We start from the raw sequence: 22,789 nt of genomic DNA, 5'->3' as shown, positions 1-22,789 counted from the left end.
AAAGACACTGGGAGACAGTAGTGATGGCTCAAGTAATTAGGTTCCTGCCACCTACATGAGAGATCCAGATTGAATTCCCAGCTCCTGATTTGGGCCTGCTGTCGCAGGCATCTGGAGAGTAAACCAGTGTATGGGAGTATGTGTTTATTTTCTCTTTCTATCTCCATTTCAGATAAATAAATAAATAAATAAATAAATAAATTTTAAATTAAAAGATGAGTGAGCATTTGGTTTAGTGATTAGGATGCTGCTTGAGATACCCACACTCCATTTCAGAGTGCTTAGGTTCAAGTCCTGGCACCACTACTGATTCTGGCAGGCAGCAAGTGATAGTTCAAGTACTTGATTACTACCACCCGTATGGGAGACCCAGATTGAGTTCCTGGCTTTCAACTTCAGCCTGACCCTCTAGCTTCAGCCTGGAGGAGTAAACCAGAGGATGGGAACCACCCTCCCCCTTCCAAATAAATATTATTTTAAAAATTAAAAAAATTAAATGATCTAGATATTAAGTATATAAGAAGGATCTTCAGTTTGTAGAACTGCATATAATGAAGAAATTACATGAATCTCATTTTTTGTACCAAAATAAACTTTTAAATCTTTTTTCCACAAACTTTTTGAAGCCCTCTCATATATGAAGAACTCAAATACTTTTAAGACTTGGTTGTCATTCCATTGGAAATATTCTGTGGAACCGTGAAATGTAACTACATTAGTCAGCTTCTTATGAAAGCAAGATAGGTGATACCTAACAGCAAAATGTAAAATATGACCTTGCAGAATGCAAAATTTTCACATTCATTATTTGTAGAAGATACACATTTTAAAATGTATCCTAATGATTAAGAACAGTGACATACATTTTTATCTTCCGTACTAATGTTATCAAGAATTCTGATATATAGCGGTAATGTTCTATTTCACATTAGCCTAACATAGCTTCAAGTCATTGTGTTTTGTAATAAACAAAAGTGAATAGAGGCAACAATTTGTATTAAACTGTCATGTCAGGATTCCAGTGTGGTCAGATAATGGAAAAGATAATACATTGTCCTAGTGTATGTCATCACTGAAATCTTCACCATGGAATTGAGCTATTAAAGTTACTGAGCAAATGAATCCTGCAAATGAATTCTATCATTCTTTGTCAAAAGCTAATTCAGAATTGTTGGATGTGTTGGCCTGAATATTTGAAAGTTTGTTTCTTTTAGGTCAAGAAATAATTTGCACATTTGCTTCAGAATAGCAGCCTCTCAAATAACAAAGCCGACTTGTGACATTTTGTAATTTATGTGTGGTCAGATTGATCAAATAAAAAGTCCAGAGGAACAGGGCTCACTGGCACTGGGATATGGCTAAACCTGATAGCCAGCATTGTGCAATTATTGCAAGGCTAATCCAGTTAGGTAGAACAAGGCATTTATCAGGCAGAAATATTCTATAGACAAGGGAGAGGGCTCTGGAAAATAAATGTGTGATAGTATAAGAAACTTTGGAATGAGGTGGTGATAAAGTATTAAAGCTGGGAGAAGTAATTCTATACTTAAATTTCTCTTAATTTTATGTGAACTCTCTTACGGACACGAGTAATGGGTTCAAAATTCAACCAGATTTCTAGTAAATTTCATTTATACCTCAGATGTTTTGGAAGTGAATACAGAGTTTTCTTTAACACCCCTTTAACATCTACTCAACTGACTTAGATTGTAAGCCAGCCTATTCCATTCTCTGTTGTGCTCACTGACACAGAATCTAGAGAGCACACAGCCAGTAGGCAGCACATTGCTCTGCTGTCCCACTCTGGCTTCCCTCAGGTGAGCAGATTCCTTACCAAAAACTAGTATGTTCATTCATGAATCTTTTTAAAGCCAGCTGGATGTGGTACTGTTATTATGTCATCCAGTTACATGGTGGGGAAACCAATGGTACATAAACAAGAAGGGTTTTGTTTCCATGAAAACTGAGTTCATTATTTAAGAAAAATTTAGTAAAGATGAAATGCTAAAATACTTACTTTGAATTAGATGTAGATGAGAAAAGTATATAAAATGAAAAAAAAAATTTAAAAATTTATAAAACAATACATTTATGTCTTGATACCATCAAATTATTAGAAAATGTTAAAACTCTGCGAAACATTGGCATAGGAAAAGACTTCTTGGAAAAGATCCCAAAAGCACAGGCAATCAAAGCAAAAATAGACAAATGGGATTGTACCAAGCTGAGAAGCTACTATTCTGCAAAAGAAACACTCAGCAAAGTGAAGAGGCAACTGACAGAATGGGAGAAAATATTTGCAAGCTATGTAACTGATAAAGGATTAATATCCAGAATCGATAAGGAGCTCAAGAAACGCAAAAACAACAAAACAACCAATCCAGTTAAGAAATGAGCAAAGGACTTGAACAGGTATTTTTCAAGAAAGGAAATCCAAATTGCCAACAGACACATGAAAAAATACTCAGGATCACTGCCATCAGGGAAATGCAAATCAAAACCACAATGAGATTTCACTTCACCCCAGTTAGAATGGCTCTCATATAGAAATCAATAAACAACAAAGGCTGGTGATGATGTGGGGAACAAGGTACCCTAATTCATCGTTGGTGGGAATGTAAACTGGTGCAGCCACCAGAAGACAATATGGAGATATCTCAGAAATCTGAATATAGACCTACCCTATGATCCAGCATTCCCCCTTCTGGGAATTTACCCAAATCTAAAGATATTAGCATATGAAAGAGTGATCTGTACCCCCATTTTTATTGCAGCTCAGTTCACAATAGCTAAAATACGGAATCAACCCTAATGTCCATCAACTGTTGACTGGATAAAAAAACCATTATATTTGAAATAAGTCAGGCCCAGAAAGACAAATACCGTGTGTTCTCCCTGATCTGTGGTAACTGATAGAGTACCTAAAAGATCATCTATAGGTGAGAAATGACACTTTGAGAGATGATGATTTTGAACAGCTCTTGTTTCTTCTGTTGAGGAACAGTTTTTTGTTTCTTCATACTTTTTGTTGAACTCTTAGTGTAGGGTTACATAGTGTAGGGTTAATTTTATGAGTATAAAGTAAACTGAAAATAGATCTTTGTATAAAAGAATGGGAATAGGAGAGGGAGGAGGAAGAAGGGTGGGAGTATCAGTGGGAGGGAGGCTAGGGTGGAAAGTATCACTATGTCCCTGAATCTGTATATATGAAATACATTAAATTTACATGCTGTAGTTAAATTTAAAAAAGAAAAATACACTTAAATTTCCTTAAAATTATCAATTAAGAAGGTAGATCTATTATTTATGAAGAGAGAGAAAGGATGAAGAAACTTACATTCAGAGAAGAAGTCTTGGCATCAAAATAAGGAAATGAATGAATGTTTATATATGTTACATGTAAATGTGTCTTTTCAAGATGATTGCCCACTTGTAATGATTTCACTTACTCAACCCACTGCTGGTCTTGAATGCATAGGACAAGCAAGCTTTACTCCAAAATATAAGCAATGGTAAACCATAATGAATTCATGGCCAAAAATGGCTTTTTTTTTTTCAGCGTAACAGTGAAAGGGTAATTAGTTGAACCTAGGTTTTTATTATAGACTAGTAAAAAAACTCAAAATGTCAGTGTTGGCGACCAAAACTAATAGCAATCTAATAAAATGAAAATAAAAAAGAGCAACATTTTGTATTTGTTTGCCTGTGTGTGTGTACACACTTGAGGTTGGTGCAGTCAGCAGTTGCAGATAACATAATGAATATGTTTTCTTTTAGCTGAAATATCCAAATGAAAATGAAGAAATTTTGCTGTTTAGATCTATTATTGATGTAAATCTGCCAAAATTTTTATCCCATGATTTGCCACTCTTTGAGGTAAGGACATTTATTATTCCAACGTATCAAAACTCTTATGATGTATTTATCAAATTGTCCAAGTTTGAAAATTTATGAGGAACTTCCACTATAGAAAAAAATGACAAGGTACCAAGCAACATGGATCATTCCATGTTTTATCTGAAGTGTAGTTAGCTGGCTTTTTTGCTTCAGATGATTTTAAACAGCTTGGGGTTTTTAAATAGTATATGTTTTTCCCTGCAGAATATAATCAATACACAAAATTATAAAGTGTTTCACTTATAAATTCTACCTGAATATAGACTCCATGAAGAAAAATAATTTGTCTAGCATACTATGACTGCAGGAATAAAATAAGGTTAATTTCCTTAAATAAATTGTATGAAATTGTATAATTTAACATAAGAACCAGACTTAATCTTATTATATTTCAGATAGGATTATGAGTCCTTGCAAGCAAGTGTTAATATTAATTTCCCAGAGTATCATTTGATATCACTGTTGTCCTTTTCCCCAATACCAGGTAGATGACATCAGGAATTCAGTGGACTCCTAGTCGTTAGATGTTGTAGTAGTTGGCACTGCCTTGTAGTACAGGCATTAGCTTTCAGCACGTAAGACTGGACAGGTTGTGGCAGGGAAGGGGGAGAAGACAGAGCCATTAGTTTAGCCCAGTGTGATTAGCTATCCATAGCAGTCGTGTTTCATCATTCTGAAGGGCGCTTTCCTTATGATTTAGAGTGGGAAGTACAAATGTTTTATGGAACAAATCAACAACGGAAGAGTTCAGATTTTCTTTCTAAAGTTTTTCTCTGAGTTTCCTAGTGCACTGTACAGATATTCTAGGAGAAAAAGTTGGTTTTTTTTTGTTTTTTTGGTTTTTTTTTGGAAAGAGGACATATACCTCACTAAATGTATTCTCATGCAGTTGTGTATTCATTTGGTGAACATTGATTGAACAGTGTTTCTCAAGTGGAACATGATTAGTTTTACAATTGGGACAATCTCTTGTTATACATGGCTGTCTTGTGGACAGCAGACCATTAAGCATTCTATGTCCCCGCTCCCTGCTGCCCTAGACCTCTCCCTTAATGACAGGCATATTTCAAAATATGACATATTTCAAACTTTCCACCTGGCAGGAGTGAGAGAATAAGGGATGGTAGTCTTGTCTTTTTTTTTTTTTTTTTTTTTTAAACAGGCAGAGTTAGACAGTGAGAGAGAGAGACAGAGAGAAAGGTCTTCCTTTTTGCCATTGGTTCACCCCCCAAAACAGCCACTACGGCCGGCGTGCTGCACCGATCTGAAGCCAGAAGCCAGGTGCTTCCTCCTGGTCTCCCATGCGGGTGCAGGACCCCAAGCACTTGCCTTCCCAGGCCACAGCAGAGAGCTGGACTGGAAGAGGAGCAACTAGGACAGAATCCGGCGCCCCAACCGGGACTAGAACCCGGGGTGCCTGCGCTGCAGGTGGAGGATTAGCTTAGTGAGCTGCGGCGCAGGCCAGGGTGAGAACTTTGAATGACAGATATGTTTTGGGGTTATCTGTTTCTTTCAGAGGTTTGCATAAGCAATTTGAATAATCTGAAAAGATGATGTTTATTTAGCAAACATTATGTCCCTAATATGGAACAGGTACTAATCTAAGTGTTATGTGAATAATAATTTATGTAATATTTGAAATGACCCAACTGAATAGGTGCTTTCATTATCCCTCTTTTACATACGGTGTAACTGAGCCACAGAGATAAGTAACTTGTGTTTATGACCAGTACATGCAGGGACAGGGATTCTCACCACCCAATCAGGCTACCAAGTCCTCTTAGCCATACTGTATTTTTTCTTCTCTTTTGCCTCAAAAAAAATTATCACTTGGGTGAACTGGATGTCTTTTTCATAACAGCATTTAAAGGATTAAATGTCAGGATGGTTAAAGCAATAACTCATAAATTCTAATGTATAGTTGAGTATGTCTTCTCACATTAAAGACTTCTGAAATTTCTCTTTTGCCTTTAGAGTAAAAAAAGTAGTCATATTTCTCACATAAGTTGTAGTAATACTGATAAGATAGCCTTACTGGTTTATAAAGGTAACTTTCTTAGAACTTGCAATTAACTTTATGAAATTATATACACTAAATATGAAGTTATAATTCTTTCTAAACACATCATATTCTATGATTGTATTGATTTTGGGGTTGCCATAACTAAGCACCACAAACTTTAGACTTAAGATAACATGTATTCTCTTGCAGTTCCAGAGGCTATATCACAATCAAGTTTTGGGAGGTCATGTGCCCTTTAAAGGCTCTCAATATTGTCTCATCCTAGCTTCTGTAATACTTAATGTTCCCTGACTTGTAGCGGCTTCACTTCAGTTTGTGCCTCCAACATCATGTGGGCTTTTGCCCTGTGTCTCTCTGCATCTGTGTCTGAACCTCCCTCTTTCCTTTCCCTTAAACAGACAGCAGTCATTGGATTTAGGGCCTACCTGAATCCAGTATGATGCCATCTTAACTAATTACATCTGGAAATGCCCTATTTCCCATAAGCTCACATCCTGAGGTCCTGGGTGGACATGCAATGTAGGGGGACACAACTCAATCCACTACAGTGTATCCATTGAAATACTTATTTTGGCATAGCCAGTTGTCCTAGAACCATTTATTAAAAAGATTTTCAGTGAATTGCCCTTGCATCCATGTTGGCAATCAGTTTTTTATATACTCATTATGTGTGGGCTTATTTATAGACTATTTATTCTGTTCCACTGATTATATATGTTACATTAATACCAATATGATGGTCTTTATAATAAGACTTGAAATGAGTGAGTATTAGTTTTCCAACTTTTAACTTAAAAATATCATAAAATTAAATGTAAACCCTAAGCTGTAAAATTTCTAGTGGAAAACAGGAGAAAGCCTGTGTGACTTTGAGCTAGGCAAAAATTGATTAATTAAAATACCAAAAGCATAAAGAACTTACACAATTATATCTAAAATATGTAAAGAGCTGTCCAAATTTACCAATAAATAAATAAACAGACTAAAAATGGGCAAAAGATTTGAAAAAATTTCACCAAAGATAAATATATGGCAAATAAACACAAAGAAATTAGTCATTGGGAAATATAGATTGAAACCTCAATAAAATATCACTACACAACATGGCTAAAATGTTTAAAAAAAATCATAAAATATTGAAACTCACACACACTGCTAGATGTAATGTAAACAGTACAAGCATTTAGAAAATAGCTAGGAAGTTTCTTAAAATATTCAACACCCACCCATGCTATCCAGTTACTATATTCCTCAGTATTCACTCAAGGAAATGAAAGCGTTTGTTCAGTCTTTACATAAACATTCCTGCAGCTTTATTTGTAATAGCTAAAAACTAGAAACAAATAATATGTCTATCAACAGGTGAATGGATTTAGAACTGATGAACTTCAATGCAGTGGAATAAAAGCAATAAAAAGCAATGAACTACTGATACACACCAAAGAAAAAGTAGTACCCATTCTGGACAATTTCATTGATACTGAATTGTGCACAATGTAAATAAAAATAGTAACAAAAAGCAGACCAGTGGTCCTCTGAGGAAAAAGGTAGACAGCAGCAGGCAGAGGAGGAAAGGAGGATTAGCAAAGGTCAAAAGGAAACTTTGGGGCTGCTAGATGTTACCTTGCTTGTGGTGATAGTGTTGTTGATCAAATCATACATTTTAAATATATGCAGGTTTGTGTATGTAAATGATAATTTATAAAGCTGTTAGAATGCTGTTGAATTAATGACTCCATCAGTATTAAATATATGTATTTAGTGTAAATATATAAAATGTGAATCTCCACTTCATCTATCATCAGGGAATTACATCAGATTTGTTTCCTGGAGTAAAATTACCAAAACCAGATTATAATGATTTGCTGGCAGCTATCAAAGACAATTGTGTCTCCATGAATTTGCAAATGACTCAATTCTTTACTGAGAAGATTCTTCAAATATATGAAATGATGATTGTACGTCATGGTTTTATGATTGTTGGAGAACCATTTGGAGGAAAAACAAGTGCATATCGTGTCTTAGCTGGAGCATTAAATGATATATGTGAAAAGGTAGGTATCTTAATAGGTTTATTTATTTGTAATCAATTTTGTGCAAAAGAGAATATAATAGTCATAATAAAATATATTTTGAAAGGGACAACAAAGATCATGAGAAAAATAGTCAAAGAGAAAATAAAATTTGCGAAGTAAAATGAAACAGGAAGTTAGTGTATAAAGTTTAGCCACAACTTTGCTTTTACTAAATTAACCTTTTTTCACTTTCTAACTATTAATGTAATACATGTTAATTTAGAAAAAAGTCTGAAACAAAAATCTCCAGGTTTTTCCTTTAATACTTCTAGGAGAATTTTTTAAAATTTTCTGTGTGGTTAGATTTGTAATGCAAGCTTCTCATATTGTCTGCCAGCGATATTGAATTGGAATGTGTGTGTCTGCATGGATACACACATGTATGTGACTACAATGACTATTATATTACTCAGAATTCTTATGCACATTACATTTTGATCTGCTTTGACATGCTGAAGGAATAGGACTGTTTTAAATTCTCCAACTCTGCATGTCTGTTTACCTCTCTTTGGATTTTGAAGTTTTTTCTTCATGTCTTTCAATGTGGATATCCTATATGAGATTTATGATCATTGTATATCTCCATTGTGGTGTATCCTCCTCAATCAATATGAAATTATTTATTCTGTGTGCTTTGTGTTCCCATGGTCTAATTTCAATATTGCTACCTCTACTTGGCAGATATATTTGCCAGTATCTTTAATTGTATCTTTGGATGACAGTGTGATTTACCTTTATAGAAAGTAAATAGTTTTGTCTCTTCTGTTGGGAAACAGTGTTTTTTTTTTTTTCTTCATGCTGTTTGTTGAACTCTTTTACTTACTATAGGGTTAACTATACACTCATTAAATAAACTGGAAAGAGATTTTTGTAAAATTAAGACTGGGAATGTGAGAGGGAGGAGCAAGAAGGGTTGGAGCTTGGGTGGGAGGGAGGATGGGGCTAGGAAGTATCACTATGTTCTTAAATCTGTATATATGAAATACATGAAACTTGCATCGCTTAAGTAATGTTTTAAAATATCCCCCCAAATAAAGTAGTTTGATTGATATCTATTTTCTCCAGGCTCCATAGCCTTAATTCTTTCATAGGGGAACTTGAGTTTTTTTATATTTATTGTCATACAGATTGATAAGCTACTTTTTCTGTCATCTGTTTCTTTTGCTCTTATCCTTCCATGTTACTTCCTTGCTTTACTTCCTTTTCCAGTCCCTTTATGTCTTCACTTTTTCACCCTTCCAGTTTGCTGCCTTTTTCTTGTTTTGTTATAAGTGTTTTTCCTTTTTTTTTGCTTTATTGTAAGATAGAGCAATTATCTTTGGTATAAAAATAGTCTCTAAAAAACTAAACATGGTGCTGCTCTGAATAAAATATGAAGATATGAAAATGTTTTATGTTTCACTTGTAAAATCCAAATTGTTCATGACTAGGAAATTCTAAGAGTGACACTGTGATTGTGTGAAGGTGGCAGACTTCTTTAGCCACCACATATAACCTAGAGCCTCACACTAGCCTTGCTGAATTGGGGATAAAAACTTTTCTTTTGTGGCAACAATTTTATCTTGTATAAGGAGATGATAAAGTTTTCTCATTTTTTCTCATGAATTTATGGTGATCTGTTATTATCCTCTTCCTGGGCACAGAGAGAAAGAAAGCAAAGACCTTGAACTTGTTTCATTGTTGAAGGGTATTTCCACATATTTTCATTAGTTTGGCAGTTTGTATCTAAGCTCTGGAAATGGCAGATGAAAAGGCAGTGTTGGGAAGAGCTGAACGTACATTATTATATATAAAATTCAATGTATGAATAAGTAGAGCACAGACGATTTTTAGGGCAGTGCACTATTCTGTTTGATGCTATACTGGTGGGTACATGACATATACACTTGGCAAAATTCATAGAGCTGTATAATACGGAGTCAACTCTAAAAGGTAGATTTTAGAGAATTATAATGTATCATTTCAGTTCACTAATCACAACACCATATCACACCAATACTGGATGTTAATAGGAGAAACTGTTGGGCGATCCAGGGGAATATTTGAAAATTTCTGTATTTTCTCCTCAAGTTTTCTGTAAACTGAAATTACTCTAAAAATATAAAGTATAATAATTGTTTAAAAACCAACCTTATCCCCTAAAAGCATTAACCTCTATTCTTATGTCATAGACTAACATTTAGGGCTTTACCAAAATTAACAGTTACCAATATTTATTTGAAAGGTAGAGCAACAAAGAGAAAGGAGATATTTCTCCTGCTAGTTCATCCCCCAAATACTCCAAGCTGAAGCCAGGAGCCAGGAATTTCATCTGGGTCTCCCACATGGGTGGCAGGGGCTCAAGCACTTGGGCCATCTTCAACTTCCTTCCCAGGTGCATTAGCAGGAAGCTGGATCAGAAACAGAACTGCTGGTACTCAAACTGGCACTCTCATACGGGAAAATATGGGATGCTGGTATTGCAAGTGTTAGCTTAACTCACTACTCCACAATGCTGGTCCCTATCAGTATTAGCTTTTTCATTCCATGAAAAATACATATTTCTCTATATTTACATTTTTTTATTTTCTCTCAGATATAGATTACAACCCACAGGCCAAATTCTGTCCAAAGTCTATTTTAATAATGCCAATGAACTTAGAATGGTGATAACATTTTAAAAGATTTGTTAACAACAGGAGTCACTGTGCACTTGCTCCCCATGTAGGACCTCTGTCCTTAATGAGTTGTATTATGAGAATTAACAGTAAAACTTGTCTTCAAACAGTACTTTATACTTTGTGTGTCTGTGTGGGTGCAAACTGTTGAAATCTTTACTTCGTATAGAGTTGATCTTCTGTATATAAAAATAATTAAAAATGAATCGAATCTTAATGAAGAATGAGATGGGAGAGAGAGTAGGAGGTGAGATGCTTTAAGGGTGGGAGGGCGGGTATGGGGGAATAACAACTATAATCCAAAAGTTGTACTTATGAAATTTACATTTATTAAATAAAAGCTTTCTAAAAAAATAAAGGATTTGTTAAAAAAAGAAAGGAAGGAAGGAAGTTGGATATACTTAAAAAAGAGAAACAAAGAACATCAGTATGTAACAGATAGTAGGAAACCTATAAAGTCTATAATATTTGTTGTATACCCCTAAAGAAAGTCAAATTCTATTTTTTAGTTTTAGATTCATAGATATTGTATGATATTTGTTAATTTCTCCCTAAGTATTTTGCTAGCCTTGAAATATAAATATTTAAAAATTCTATTTTTGTTCCTTGGTATTATACATGAAATACCATTTATTTTTATATAGTGACATTGTATGCTGGCTCCTTATAAAATTCACTTTTTACTTCTGGTAGTTTGTAGAATCCTTGGGATTTTCAGTGTACACATCATGTTTTCTATGAACAAAGATAATATTCTTCAAAATAAATTATCATTTTTTTCATTAAGGGCCTAATGGAGGAAAACAAGGTTCAAATAACTGTTTTAAATCCTAAGTCTGTCACCATGGGTCAGCTGTATGGACAGTTTGATTTAGTGTCTCATGAGTGGTCTGATGGGATCCTTGCCGTCAGTTTTAGAGCATTTGCCTCTTCAGCGGTAAGAACTAATACTTTTGTATGCATATTGTGTTGTGGTCAATTTCTGACTTTTTCAGTCATTTTAAAAAAACACTTATAGTGTATGAATATTACTTAGAAGACATAACTGGATGGTGTGGTAGCATTTCTGTGAAGGACAATCTTAGCACTTACAGAAATGCCAGGGACCAAGGCAGAAAGCACCTTTGGCCTGCGGCTCTACGAAGAGAAAGCACAAAGCCAAAGGACAGGGCAGAATATTTCTGATTGCCTTCTCGAAAGCTAGATGGTCCAGGAGGGAGATTATCCAATAACTTGGCCCTTTTGCCTCTTCAGAAGTGTTCTTCCTTTTCCCACACTTTGAGCCACTACTGTTGTCATCCACACTGAGTGTTATATAACAATGCTTAGAGAAGAAATTGCACACCTTTATTAAATGCTATCTTGGAAATTCCAGTCCTTGCCTTCCATTGTGCTAGGGAAAGAACAGCTGCCCTGTGGAAAACCACAAAGTAAAGAATGTGTGAGCTGCTAGCTATTATGAATGGGAGAAGAGGGGAGCACTTAACTACTGCTGGTTTATTTTGCAAGGTGGTTGTTGTCTCCTCTCACAGTAGAAAGGTTCTCAGACCATTAGGTGTTAATTCAGTTGCCCTATTTCAATAAGTTCTCTGTAGTGTTACTACATGGGAGACAGTTTCCTAAGACTGGTAGTATAGGAAGAGGGTGCATGCTAGAGGCATTTAGCTTATAACTATTAAGTCATTCTTTATATAGATGTCTTTTTTTTTTAAAGATTTATTTATTTATTTGAAAGGCAGAGTTACAGAGAGGCAGAGGCAGAGAGAGAAAAGAAAGGTCTTCCATCCACTGGTTCACTCCCCAGATGGCCGCAATAGCCAATGCTGTGGTGATCCAAAGCCAGGAGCCAGAAGCTTCTTCTGGGTCTCCCATGGGGTGCATGGGCCCAAAGACTTGAGCCTTCTTCTACTGCTTTCCCAGGCCATAGCAGAGAGCTGGATCAGAAATTGAGCAGCCAGGACTTGAACCAGCACCCATATAGGATGCCAGCACTGAAGATGGCTTTACCCGCTATGCCACAGTGCCAGCCCCTATAGGTGTTTACTTTATTCTGATTACTGTAATTCTAAATTTGGTGCTTTTTACCCAGTTAAGACCCAGTAGACCTTAACTTATGAGTCAATGGTGTAATAGAAATTTCAGCTCTGCACTTATGAGAAGAAAGACCTTGGACAATGAGTAATGTAAGGATTGAATTTTATGGGTCGAACATCTTGCCCAGTATCAAGGTTTTCTGATAATTTTGAGGATAAAAATAATCATAAGGCAAAAATTAAGCAGATAAAGCTCTAGTACTGTTGATGTTGTGTCTTTTGTTCTCTCTTGCCACGATGGACACCTTCTAGCTCAGGATAACATATGAAGTCTCTTGCACAGAAATAATTATGAGATATCTCTATAATCAATTATATAGCATGAATTAGATTTTCCAGAAAATTATGTCCCATAAATACTTAATCAAAGGGAGATTAGTTTATCCAAAGTCACATAGCTTAGAATTAGTAAAGCAAAATGAAAAGGCAAGGTCCTTCAGACAGTGAAGTTCAGTATTATTTACTTAGCAGTGTTGCCTAAAGAGATGGTGAACAGGCATGAGGAAGTCCACAGCCCAGGGGCAAATTGGTCTTGAGGTAATTACCAAGGCGTGGCCTTCTTTTCTTCCTTCCTGGAAGTGTGGGTATAGGTTGACTTGAGCTAGAGACAGACCAACTGTCCCATAAATTAATGAGTCGGCTTTAACTATGACTTTCAAATTAATTAGTTAATCTTTTTAAAAAAGGATGATATTGTATTTCTGCCTTGTCCATGGCATAAATAGACTTTTTCAAATTAAAAATATATGCACACAAATTGTTGAAAGCTTTACTTGATATATGTTAAATTGATCTTCTGTATATAAAGATAATTGAAAATGAATCTTGATGTGAATGTAAGGGGAGAGGGAGCGGGAAAGGGGAGGGTTGTGGGTGGGAGGCAAGTTATGGTGGGGGGAAGCCATTGTAATCCATAAGCTGTACTTTGGAAATTTATATTCATTAAATAAAAGTTTGAAAAAAAGAAAAAAATACATGCACACACACACACACTTTATTCAAAGAGTGCATTTACATTTTTATGGTGAAATCAATTATAGGGATTATAGTTTCAAATTTTGAAATAGTATTAATGAACTGCTTTCTTACATTATCATTATTACTTTTTGCCTTTTATTCACTATATGCATAAAATAGACTCCAGATAGGAAATGGTTAATTTTTGATGGGCCAGTTGATGCAGTGTGGATTGAGAATATGAACACTGTGCTTGATGACAACAAAAAGCTATGTCTGATGAGTGGGGAGATTATTCAAATGTCTCCACAAATGAATCTTATCTTTGAGCCGATGGATTTAGAAGTTGCTTCTCCTGCCACTGTAAGTTCTCAAATTTGACATCTACCTAAAAACTGCAAAATGTTTTAAATGTACTTACTCACTTAGTAGCTTTGACTCACTTTAAGAGCAATCTGTAATTCTCAAATAACAGATGTATCTGTTGACATATTTGCTCAATTAAATGGTTGGGATATTTTTTTCTTTATCCGGGACCATTTGGTAAAGTCATACACAAAAATAGTGATCGTGAAATTATAGAAAATTGAGCCTTTTCTCTCCAAGGCTTTTCTGAAGGTTATTAAAAACAGATGTGCCCAGTTACATTATCCTTGTAAGCATCACCTTGATGGTATGAAACTGCTGTGTTTCCAGGTCTCCAGATGTGGTATGATTTACATGGAGCCTCACATGCTCGGCTGGAGACCACTGATGTTGTCTTGGATAAATCTTTTACCTTCTTCAGTCAGTGACATTCAGAAGGAATTTATAATAGGCTTATTTGACAGAATGGTCCCCATTTCTGTTGAATTTATTAGAAAGCATACAAAGGTAAGAGGAATGAGGATTTTTAACTTAAAAAATGGGAAACTCAAATTAACCAAATATAGCAATTTTAATGTATATTTTATTATCAACTAAGATATTAAGGTATTTTTGACTGCTTTGACTTAAAACTACCTTCTGATTAAAATGAAAGGACTTTAATTCATATAATTATTCTCTAAAAAAATTTTAAATGTAGCACATTAGTGTTTGTGAAAATGTTATTGGTGCTAATCATTATTTTCTTTCAGTAAAATCTCAAAGGCCTACATAAACTATGCCTTGGTAAACCTGCCCAAAAATATTATCTCTTATTTCTGATGGGATATTGTATTTTAAATAATTTCCATCTTCTCAGTTTGCTTTCTTTTCCAAAGTTCCTAAAATAAGCCAATTCATGGTGGATGGATTATAAAGAAGTCCTAAAATAGGCACATCTGTTTTTCTTTCTTTCACTACACCTGGGGCATATTGGGGGAAAAACTAAAAGGGATAAAAGTGACTGCAGAAATCTCCTGCCTCTGATAGTTAGAGAGCACCGGTGAGGCTCTTCAGCCTGCCCCAGCTGAAAATGATAGGAAGAGTATGCTTAATTTCAGTTTTGTCAGATGTTGGCCAAAGGTCTTCTAGATGCATTTTGGCTTGGAAAAGTTATATATATAAAGCAGAAGAACTCGGGGCAGAAGTTTGACTCAAGGTACAGTTTTGGAAAATGCAATTTAAAGTCATGTAAATGTAGGTGACCTAAAAGGAAACCTCACAGAAATAAGGAAGAGAGCCAAGGATAGAATCTCAGGTGCGCTTGTGGCTAGACAAGAAGGAAGGGAGAAGAACATTTTAAGGAAGTAGTCAGTATTAACAAGTACTAGTAGGAGCTGGGTCAAGACAAGAAAGCACTGATACATGTCCTCAAGATGTGGCAATTGAGAAGATCATGAGGAACCTTGGCCACAGCACTTGAGAGGGGAGAGATGTCACTCCTAAGAAGTTAGTTGCGAAATGTTAGAGACACTAACAGGACAGTGGATATAGACTGCTCTTTCAAGAAACTTGGCTGATAGCCAAAATATGTTGTAGATATGAAAGAATCAGGTTTTAAAAAACTCTTTGGGGCCAGCACTGTGGCATAGTGGGTAAATCCACTGCCTGCAGTGCTGGCATCCCATATGGGCGCCAGTTCCAATCCCAGATGCTCCACTTCTGATCCAGTTCTCTGATGTGCCCTGGGAAAGCACTAGAGGATGGCCTATGTTCTTGGGCCCCTGCACCCATGTGGGAGACCTGGAAGAAGCTCCCAGCTCCTGGCTTCAGATCGGCACAGTTCCAGCTGTTGCGGCCATCTGGGGAGTGAACCAGCGGATGGAAGACCTCTCTCTCTCTCTTTCTCTTTCAACTCTGCCTCTCTAAATGTAACTCTGCATTTCAAATAAATAAATAAATCTTTTTAAAAAACCAGTTTATATGAACTAAGAGTCAAAAGAAAATACACTATGAGATTTTAACCTCAATTCTCAAAGAATTTAGGTATAACAAATAATTGAATTTTCCATATAACTGGAACTTATCTTTTTTATAGCAAATCATAAAACTTGTTGTTCAAGGTTTCTTTTTTTATTTTATTTTATTTTTTTAATTTTTTATTTTTGACAGGCAGAGTGGACAGTGAGAGAGAGACAGAGAGAAAGGTCTTCCTTTTGCCGTTGGTTCACCCTCCAATGGCCGCCGCGGTAGGCGTGCTGTGGCTGGCGCACCACGCTGATCCGATGGCAGGAGCCAGGTGCTTCTCCTGGTCTCCCATGGGGTGCAGGGCCCAAGCACTTGGGCCATCCTCCACTGCACTCCCTGGCCACAGCAGAGAGCTGGCCTGGAAGAGGGGCAACCGGGACAGGATCGGTGCCCCAACCGGGACTAGAACCCGGTGTGCCGGCGCCGCAAGGCGGAGGATTAGCCTAGTGAGCCACGGCGCCGGCTCAAGATTTCTAAAATATACATTTCTGTCCTCTCGAGGAAATTATGAATGCTTGCTACTATGTAACAGTAAATATCTGTATTATTTGTAGTGATAGCCATTTTTATTTTAGTGTTGCATCAGTAACAGTCCCATCCTTAGATACTCAACTGTCATTTCAGTTATCTTCTGCTGGGGTAGCTGCTCATCTTCAGAGTTAATCTTTACATGTTAACCATGGAGCAGTGTGAATCACTTTTTTAAGATTTTATTTATTTGAGAGGTAGAGTTACAGATAGAGAGGTCTTCCATCTGCTGGTTCACTCCCCAAATGGCCTCAACAGTCAGAGCTGGGACATTCTGAAGCCAGTTGCCAGGAGCTTCTTACAGGGTGCATATACGGGTGCAGGGGCCCAAGCACTTGGGCCATCTGCTGCTGCTTTCCCAGGTCATAAGCACAGAGTTGGATTGGAAGAAGAGCATAAGGGACACAAACTGGCACCTGTGGTGGTTGCCAACTATACAAGCTGAGGCTTAGCTTACCATGCCACAGCACCAGCCTAGCAGCGTGAATCTTAAGTGTTGGGAACATGTTATGTACTGCAAGGTGCTAGGAGCTGTAAATGTTTCCTCATTTATTTTACGCATTGTCATGTTGAGATGCCAAAAAAATAATATATCTGTGATATGGCACTCTAACATTTCATTAAAAAATGCCAACAGCAATTGCTATTCAAGTTTGACTTTCAAATTAAAAAAATAAGCCTATCTTACAAGTTTCTGAATCTACTACAGCACTTTCCATCCTGCATAAATGAAAGGCCATGCTGGTCACTACAGAAATCATAGTTGTGGTCCTTCAGAAAGGGTTGGGGAGGTCTGAAAAGACAGCTGGTATTTTGCATGTTGCTCTCTCCCTTCACGTGAGATTCAGAACAGTAACTGTCAGGATTGATATTCATTGTGTCATTTTAAACATTTTTTGAGATAACGTTTTTAATTTCAATTGTAGTCAAAGACCTAATGTTTCACTAAATAGATTTCAACGAGAAAAAAGTTTCACAGAAATATAGCTATAAACAGTAATCAAATAAAAAGATGTCAATTAAACTCTTATATACAATAAATTTTAAAAATAATCACAGATCATTAAAACCATTGTAGTGGGGCCAGCGCTGTAGCATGATGGGCTAAGCCTCCGCCTGTGGCACTGGCATCCCATATGGGCGCTGGTGCGAGTCCAGCTGCTCCACTTCCAATCCAGCTGTCTGCTATGGCCTGGGAAAGCAATAGAAGATGGCTCCCAAGTGCTTGGGCCCCTGCACCTGTGTGGGAGACCCGGAAGAAGCTCCTGGCTCCTGGCTTCAGATTGGCTCAGCTCTGGCCATTGCAAACATTTGGGGAGTGAACTAGCAGGTAGAAAACTCTCTGCCTCTGCCTCTCTGTAGCTCTGCCTTTCAAATAAATAAATCATTGTAGTATGACACTTTTTTTCAAAAAAAGATTTATTTATTTGGAAGTCAGTGTTACACAAAGAGAGGAGAGGCAGAGAGAGAGAGAGAGAGAGAGAGAGAGAGAGAGAGAGAGAGGTCTTCCCTCCACTGGTTCACTCCCCAATTGGCCACAATGGCCAGAACTGTGCCAATCCGAAGCCAGGAGGCAGGAGCTTCTTCTGGGTCTCCCACATGCATGCAGGGGCCCAAGGACTTCGTCCATCTTCTTATGCTTTCCCAGGCCATAGAAGAGAGCTGGATCAGAAGTGGAGCAGCTGGGACTGGAACTGGCGTCCATATGGGATGCCAGCACTGCAGGCAGAGGCTTTATGCGCTGCGCCACAGCACTGGCCCTCTGGTATGGTATTCTTAACAATTTGTTTAATGAAAATATAAAACAAAGCTTGATACAAGTATGTATGTAGCAGTACTGATACACACAGGTATTTCCTTCTTTTTTCTTTTTGTTTTTGATTTTGATTTTCCTTTAAATTTTAGCTCCCGTGTATAAGGGAGAACTTGTAATGTTTGTTTTTCTATGTCCAGCTTATTACACTCAACATTGTGTCCCCCAGTTTCAACCATTTTGATGGCAATGATAATATTTCATTTTTTATAGCTGAATAATATTCCACTGTATGAATGTTTGTGTGTGTGTGTAGATGCATATATTTGCACTCCATTTTCTTTATCCATTCATCTGATTTATAGACACCTGGCTTGATTCCAGATTCTGGCTACTGTGAACTACAGCACTCCAACATTTTTATGAGCTGCTTGGAACTGCATCCCACAGAATTATGAGTAATCCCATGGCTTAAAAACATGTCCTAAAATGGATTTTATTTATGAAGATTATAGTTGTGCAAATTAACTACATTCTCTTAAGACTTTTTTAGTGGCTTGATTTATAAAATCAGCATAACATAAATCTATGTTTTTGATTAAATTAATTGACAGTACATTTTTGGAAATATGAGATTGGATATGAGAATTTGAAGTGTGCACACTACTTAAATGTGAAGGCCCTGTACTGCCATACTCTAAGAATGGAGTTCGTGTGTGTTTCAGTAAACCACCTCTTCCATAAGATTAAAATTCCAGTGGTACCTTTTCATAGATATTGTGACTGTTAATATTAACTGTGTTCAACAAAGATGAATTGATGCTATTTTAACCATTGCATAATTTAATTTGTTTTGTAAATGCTTTCTAACTTTTCAGGAATTATGTCCTACTTCAGATACAAACTTGGTCCGATCCTTAATGAATCTAATAGACTGTTTTATGGATGATTTTGCTGATGAAGGCAAAGTAAGAGAGAGAAATGATCGAGAAGCTTACTCTTTGCTTGAGGTAAGGTCATAGCCTTTTCTGTCTTGTGGTAGAAAGGCAGACATCTCTTATGGAACTCATTTTACCTCTGAAAGTGGATACTGGGGATCTGGAACTAGAGACTGGGAGTAAGCTGGGGAGTGAGGAAAAAGCCAGGCACAAAATACCCAGTGCTGGCGGGAAAATATTTCAACTGACACTTCTGCTGCATCATGAGGTTTGGATGGAGCCCAGTGATTACCTCAAATATGCTACTGAAAGCTTGTGTGATTTCATAAGCATCAGATGTGATCCATTCTCAAAATGCCTGTGAATGACTTTGTGATGATTTACCTCCTGTCCACACCATGACAATGAATTGCTGTTTTACCCTGCATTTTCTTTTTTATGAGATAGAAATTTAAAATATAATTACACACAATGGTACTTCAAAAAGTTCAGAGAAAAATGGCATTAAAATGTAAGTTTGTACCGTCAGAGAGGGTTAGGAAGGTATGAAACATAAAACTGTGATACTTTTCTCCACACCACAAGAAAATGTTCTTAGATTTTCTTAAAATTTTATTTAAGGTGTATAAATTTAATGTATTTCATCCATACAGATTTAGGAACATAGTGATACTTCTCACTCAACCCTTTTTCCCACCCATGCTCCCACCCTTCTTCCTCCTCCCTCTCCTATTCCCACTCTTAATTTTTACAAAGATCTACTTTCAGCTTACTTTATTCTCATAAGATTAACCTACTCACTAAGTAAATAGTTCAACAAATAGTGTGAAAAAAACACTGTTCCTTAACAGTAAAGTGTTATAAGCAATAATCAAATCTCAAAATCTCAGCTCTACTTCTATACATTACCTTTTAGGTATTCTGATAGTTAACACAGATCAGTGAGAACATATGGTATTTGTTTTTTTGGGACGGGCTTATTTCAGTAAGTATAATGCTTTCTAGTTGCATACATTTTGTTAAAAAAAAGAAAGGATTTCTTTTTGATTTTGCCACTGAGTAGTATTCTATAGTGTATATAAACCATAATTATTTTTTTATGAAGTCATCAGTTGATAGACATTTAGGTTGATTCCATATCTTAGCTATTGTGAATTGAGCTGCAATAAATGTGGGGGTACAGATCACTCTTTGATATGTTGATTTCATTTTGTTTGGGTAAATTCTCAGGAGTGGGAGGGTTGAGAAATTTGGCAGATCTATTTTCAGCTTTCTGAGGTATCTCCCTACTGTCTTCCACAGTTGCTTCAACAATTTACATTCCCACCTACAGTGGATTAGGGAAACTTTTTCCCCACATCCTAGCCAGCATTTGTTGATTTCTGTATGAAAGCCATTCTAACTGGGGTGAGGTGAAACCTCATTGTGGTTTTGATTTGCATTTCTCTGATGGCTAGTGATCCTGAGTATTTTTTCATGTGTCTTTTGGCCATTTGAATTTCCTCTCTTGAAAAATGCCTGTTCAACGGTCAACCGAATATACTTGGCTCCCCAACCAGGAGACAGCAGCCTGAGACATTGCCCCATGCCAGCAAAGAGTACCTCGTCACCCCATGTCAGCAGGAAGTAGCTTTAAAGACAGATCATCGTCCCTCTACCCCTCCTGGACTTTTGGGACTAATGTAACCCCATACAAACCCTGCTTTATAAAAAACAAAAGAGGGGAATGTTAGGAAACTGGCATGGTTTTAGCCAGGTGGCCGCATGGCCAAGCTACCTGAGCCAGGCTCCAGCCCCATCCTAATGGGATTCGCTGCTCCTGCTTCCCTGCCCGCCCTCAGACAAAGTTTTAAAAGGGCCTGTTCCTGAACATGTGCTCTCTCTTGGTTCTTTTATCTTGGCTCTGCTCCCTGCTCTCTTGGACTCTCTTGGCTTCTCTCCTCCTCTCATCTCTTTTCTCCCTCCTCTCTGGCTCTCTCTCTTACAGTCTCCTTCTCTTTTTCCTTCGCCACCCCTTCACTCTGATCTGTAGGGTGTTCCCCAATAAACCCTTTCCCTTAAAAAAAAAAAGGAAAATGCCTGTTCAAGTCATTTGCCCATTTGTTAACTGAATTGCTTGTTTTGTTGCTGAGTTTCTTGAACTTTTTATAGATTTTGGATATTAATCCTTTATCAATTGCATAGTTTGCAAATATTTTCTCCCATTCTGTCAGTTGCCTCTTCACATTGCCAAGTGTTTCTTTTGCAGTTCAGAAGCTTCTCAGCTTGATTTAATCCCATCTGTTTATTTTGCCTAAGCTTCTGGGGTTTTCCAAGAAGTGTTTGCCTATGGCAATGTCTTGCAGAGTTTTCCCTATGTTCTTTAGTAATTTGATAGTATCAAGTTGTATATTTAGGTCCCTGATCCATTTTGAGTGGGTTTTTGTATAAGGTATAAGGCAGGGGTCTTGTTTCATACGTCTGCAAATAGAGATCCAGTTTTCTCAGCACCATTTTCTGAAGAGGCTATCCTTTCTCCAGGAATTGATTTTAGCTACTTTGTCAAAGATAAGTTGATTATAGATGCATAGATTTATGTCTGGAGTTCTTGTTCTGTTCCCATTGGTCTACATGCGTATACTTTTGCCATTACCAAACTGTATTGATTATGAATGCTCTGTAGTATGTCTTGAAGTCTGGTATTGTGATGCCTTCGACTTTGTTTGTGTTATATGATTGCTTTAGATATTTGGCATATTGTGTTTCCAGATGAATTTCAGTATGGTGTTTCTAGATCTGAGAAGAAAGTCAATTTGTATTTTGATTGGGATTGAATTGAATCTATAAACTGCTTTTGGTAGTATGGTCATTTTGATGATATTGATTCTTCCAATCCATGAAAATGGAAGATTTTTCCTTTTTGTGTGTCTTTTCTAGTTGTATATCTAATGGTTTGTAATTTTCATTGTAGAGATATTTGACTTCCTTGGTTAAATTTATTCCAACACACTTAATTTTATTTTATTTTTGTTATTGTAATTGGGATTGATCTTCCAGGTTCTTTCTTAGCCGTGTCATTGTCTGTTTGTACAACAGCTATTTATTTTTGTGTGTTAACTTTATAATCTGCCACTTTACTAAACTGTTTAAATAGTCTCTTAGTCAAATCTTTTGGTTCCCCTATATGCTTCCAACTTTTCCCCACTCAATAAGATGCTAGCTGTGGGTTTGTCATAGATTGCCATTATGTGTTGAGGAATGTTTTTTCTATAGCCAAATTACTTAAGGTTTTCATCATGAAAGGATGTTTTAGTTTATAAAATGCTTTCTCTGCATCTATTGAGAGAATCATATGGTTTTTGTTCTTCAATTTGTTAATGTGCTGTATCATATTCATTTATTTGTAAATGTTGAACCATCCCTGTATACCAGGGTTAAATCCCAGTTGGTTTGGGTGGATGATCTTTCTGATGTGTTGTTGGATTCTATTGGTTAGTGTTTTGTTGAGGATTTTTG

The 22,789-nt window shown here is 36.7% G+C and overlaps 1 protein-coding gene across 1 annotated transcript in view; it reads left to right on the top strand.

Annotated features, from left to right (window-relative positions):
* DNAH7 (dynein axonemal heavy chain 7) overlaps positions 1–22,789 on the top strand; it is a 385,917-nt gene that overhangs the window by 169,852 nt on the left and 193,276 nt on the right. The window contains exons 29-34 of the mRNA XM_062189419.1: positions 3,778–3,876; positions 7,726–7,974; positions 11,440–11,589; positions 13,883–14,065; positions 14,399–14,575; positions 19,235–19,366. Of these exons, the coding sequence (XP_062045403.1) occupies positions 3,778–3,876; positions 7,726–7,974; positions 11,440–11,589; positions 13,883–14,065; positions 14,399–14,575; positions 19,235–19,366 (990 nt within the window). The remainder of the gene's footprint in view (positions 1–3,777; positions 3,877–7,725; positions 7,975–11,439; positions 11,590–13,882; positions 14,066–14,398; positions 14,576–19,234; positions 19,367–22,789) is intronic.

The sequence above is a fragment of the Lepus europaeus genome, chromosome 1, assembly GCF_033115175.1.
Source record: "Lepus europaeus isolate LE1 chromosome 1, mLepTim1.pri, whole genome shotgun sequence".
Taxonomy (NCBI): domain Eukaryota; kingdom Metazoa; phylum Chordata; class Mammalia; order Lagomorpha; family Leporidae; genus Lepus; species Lepus europaeus.
The sequence above is the reverse complement of the archived record's forward strand: the minus strand, read 5'-3'. Positions and strand labels throughout refer to the sequence as shown.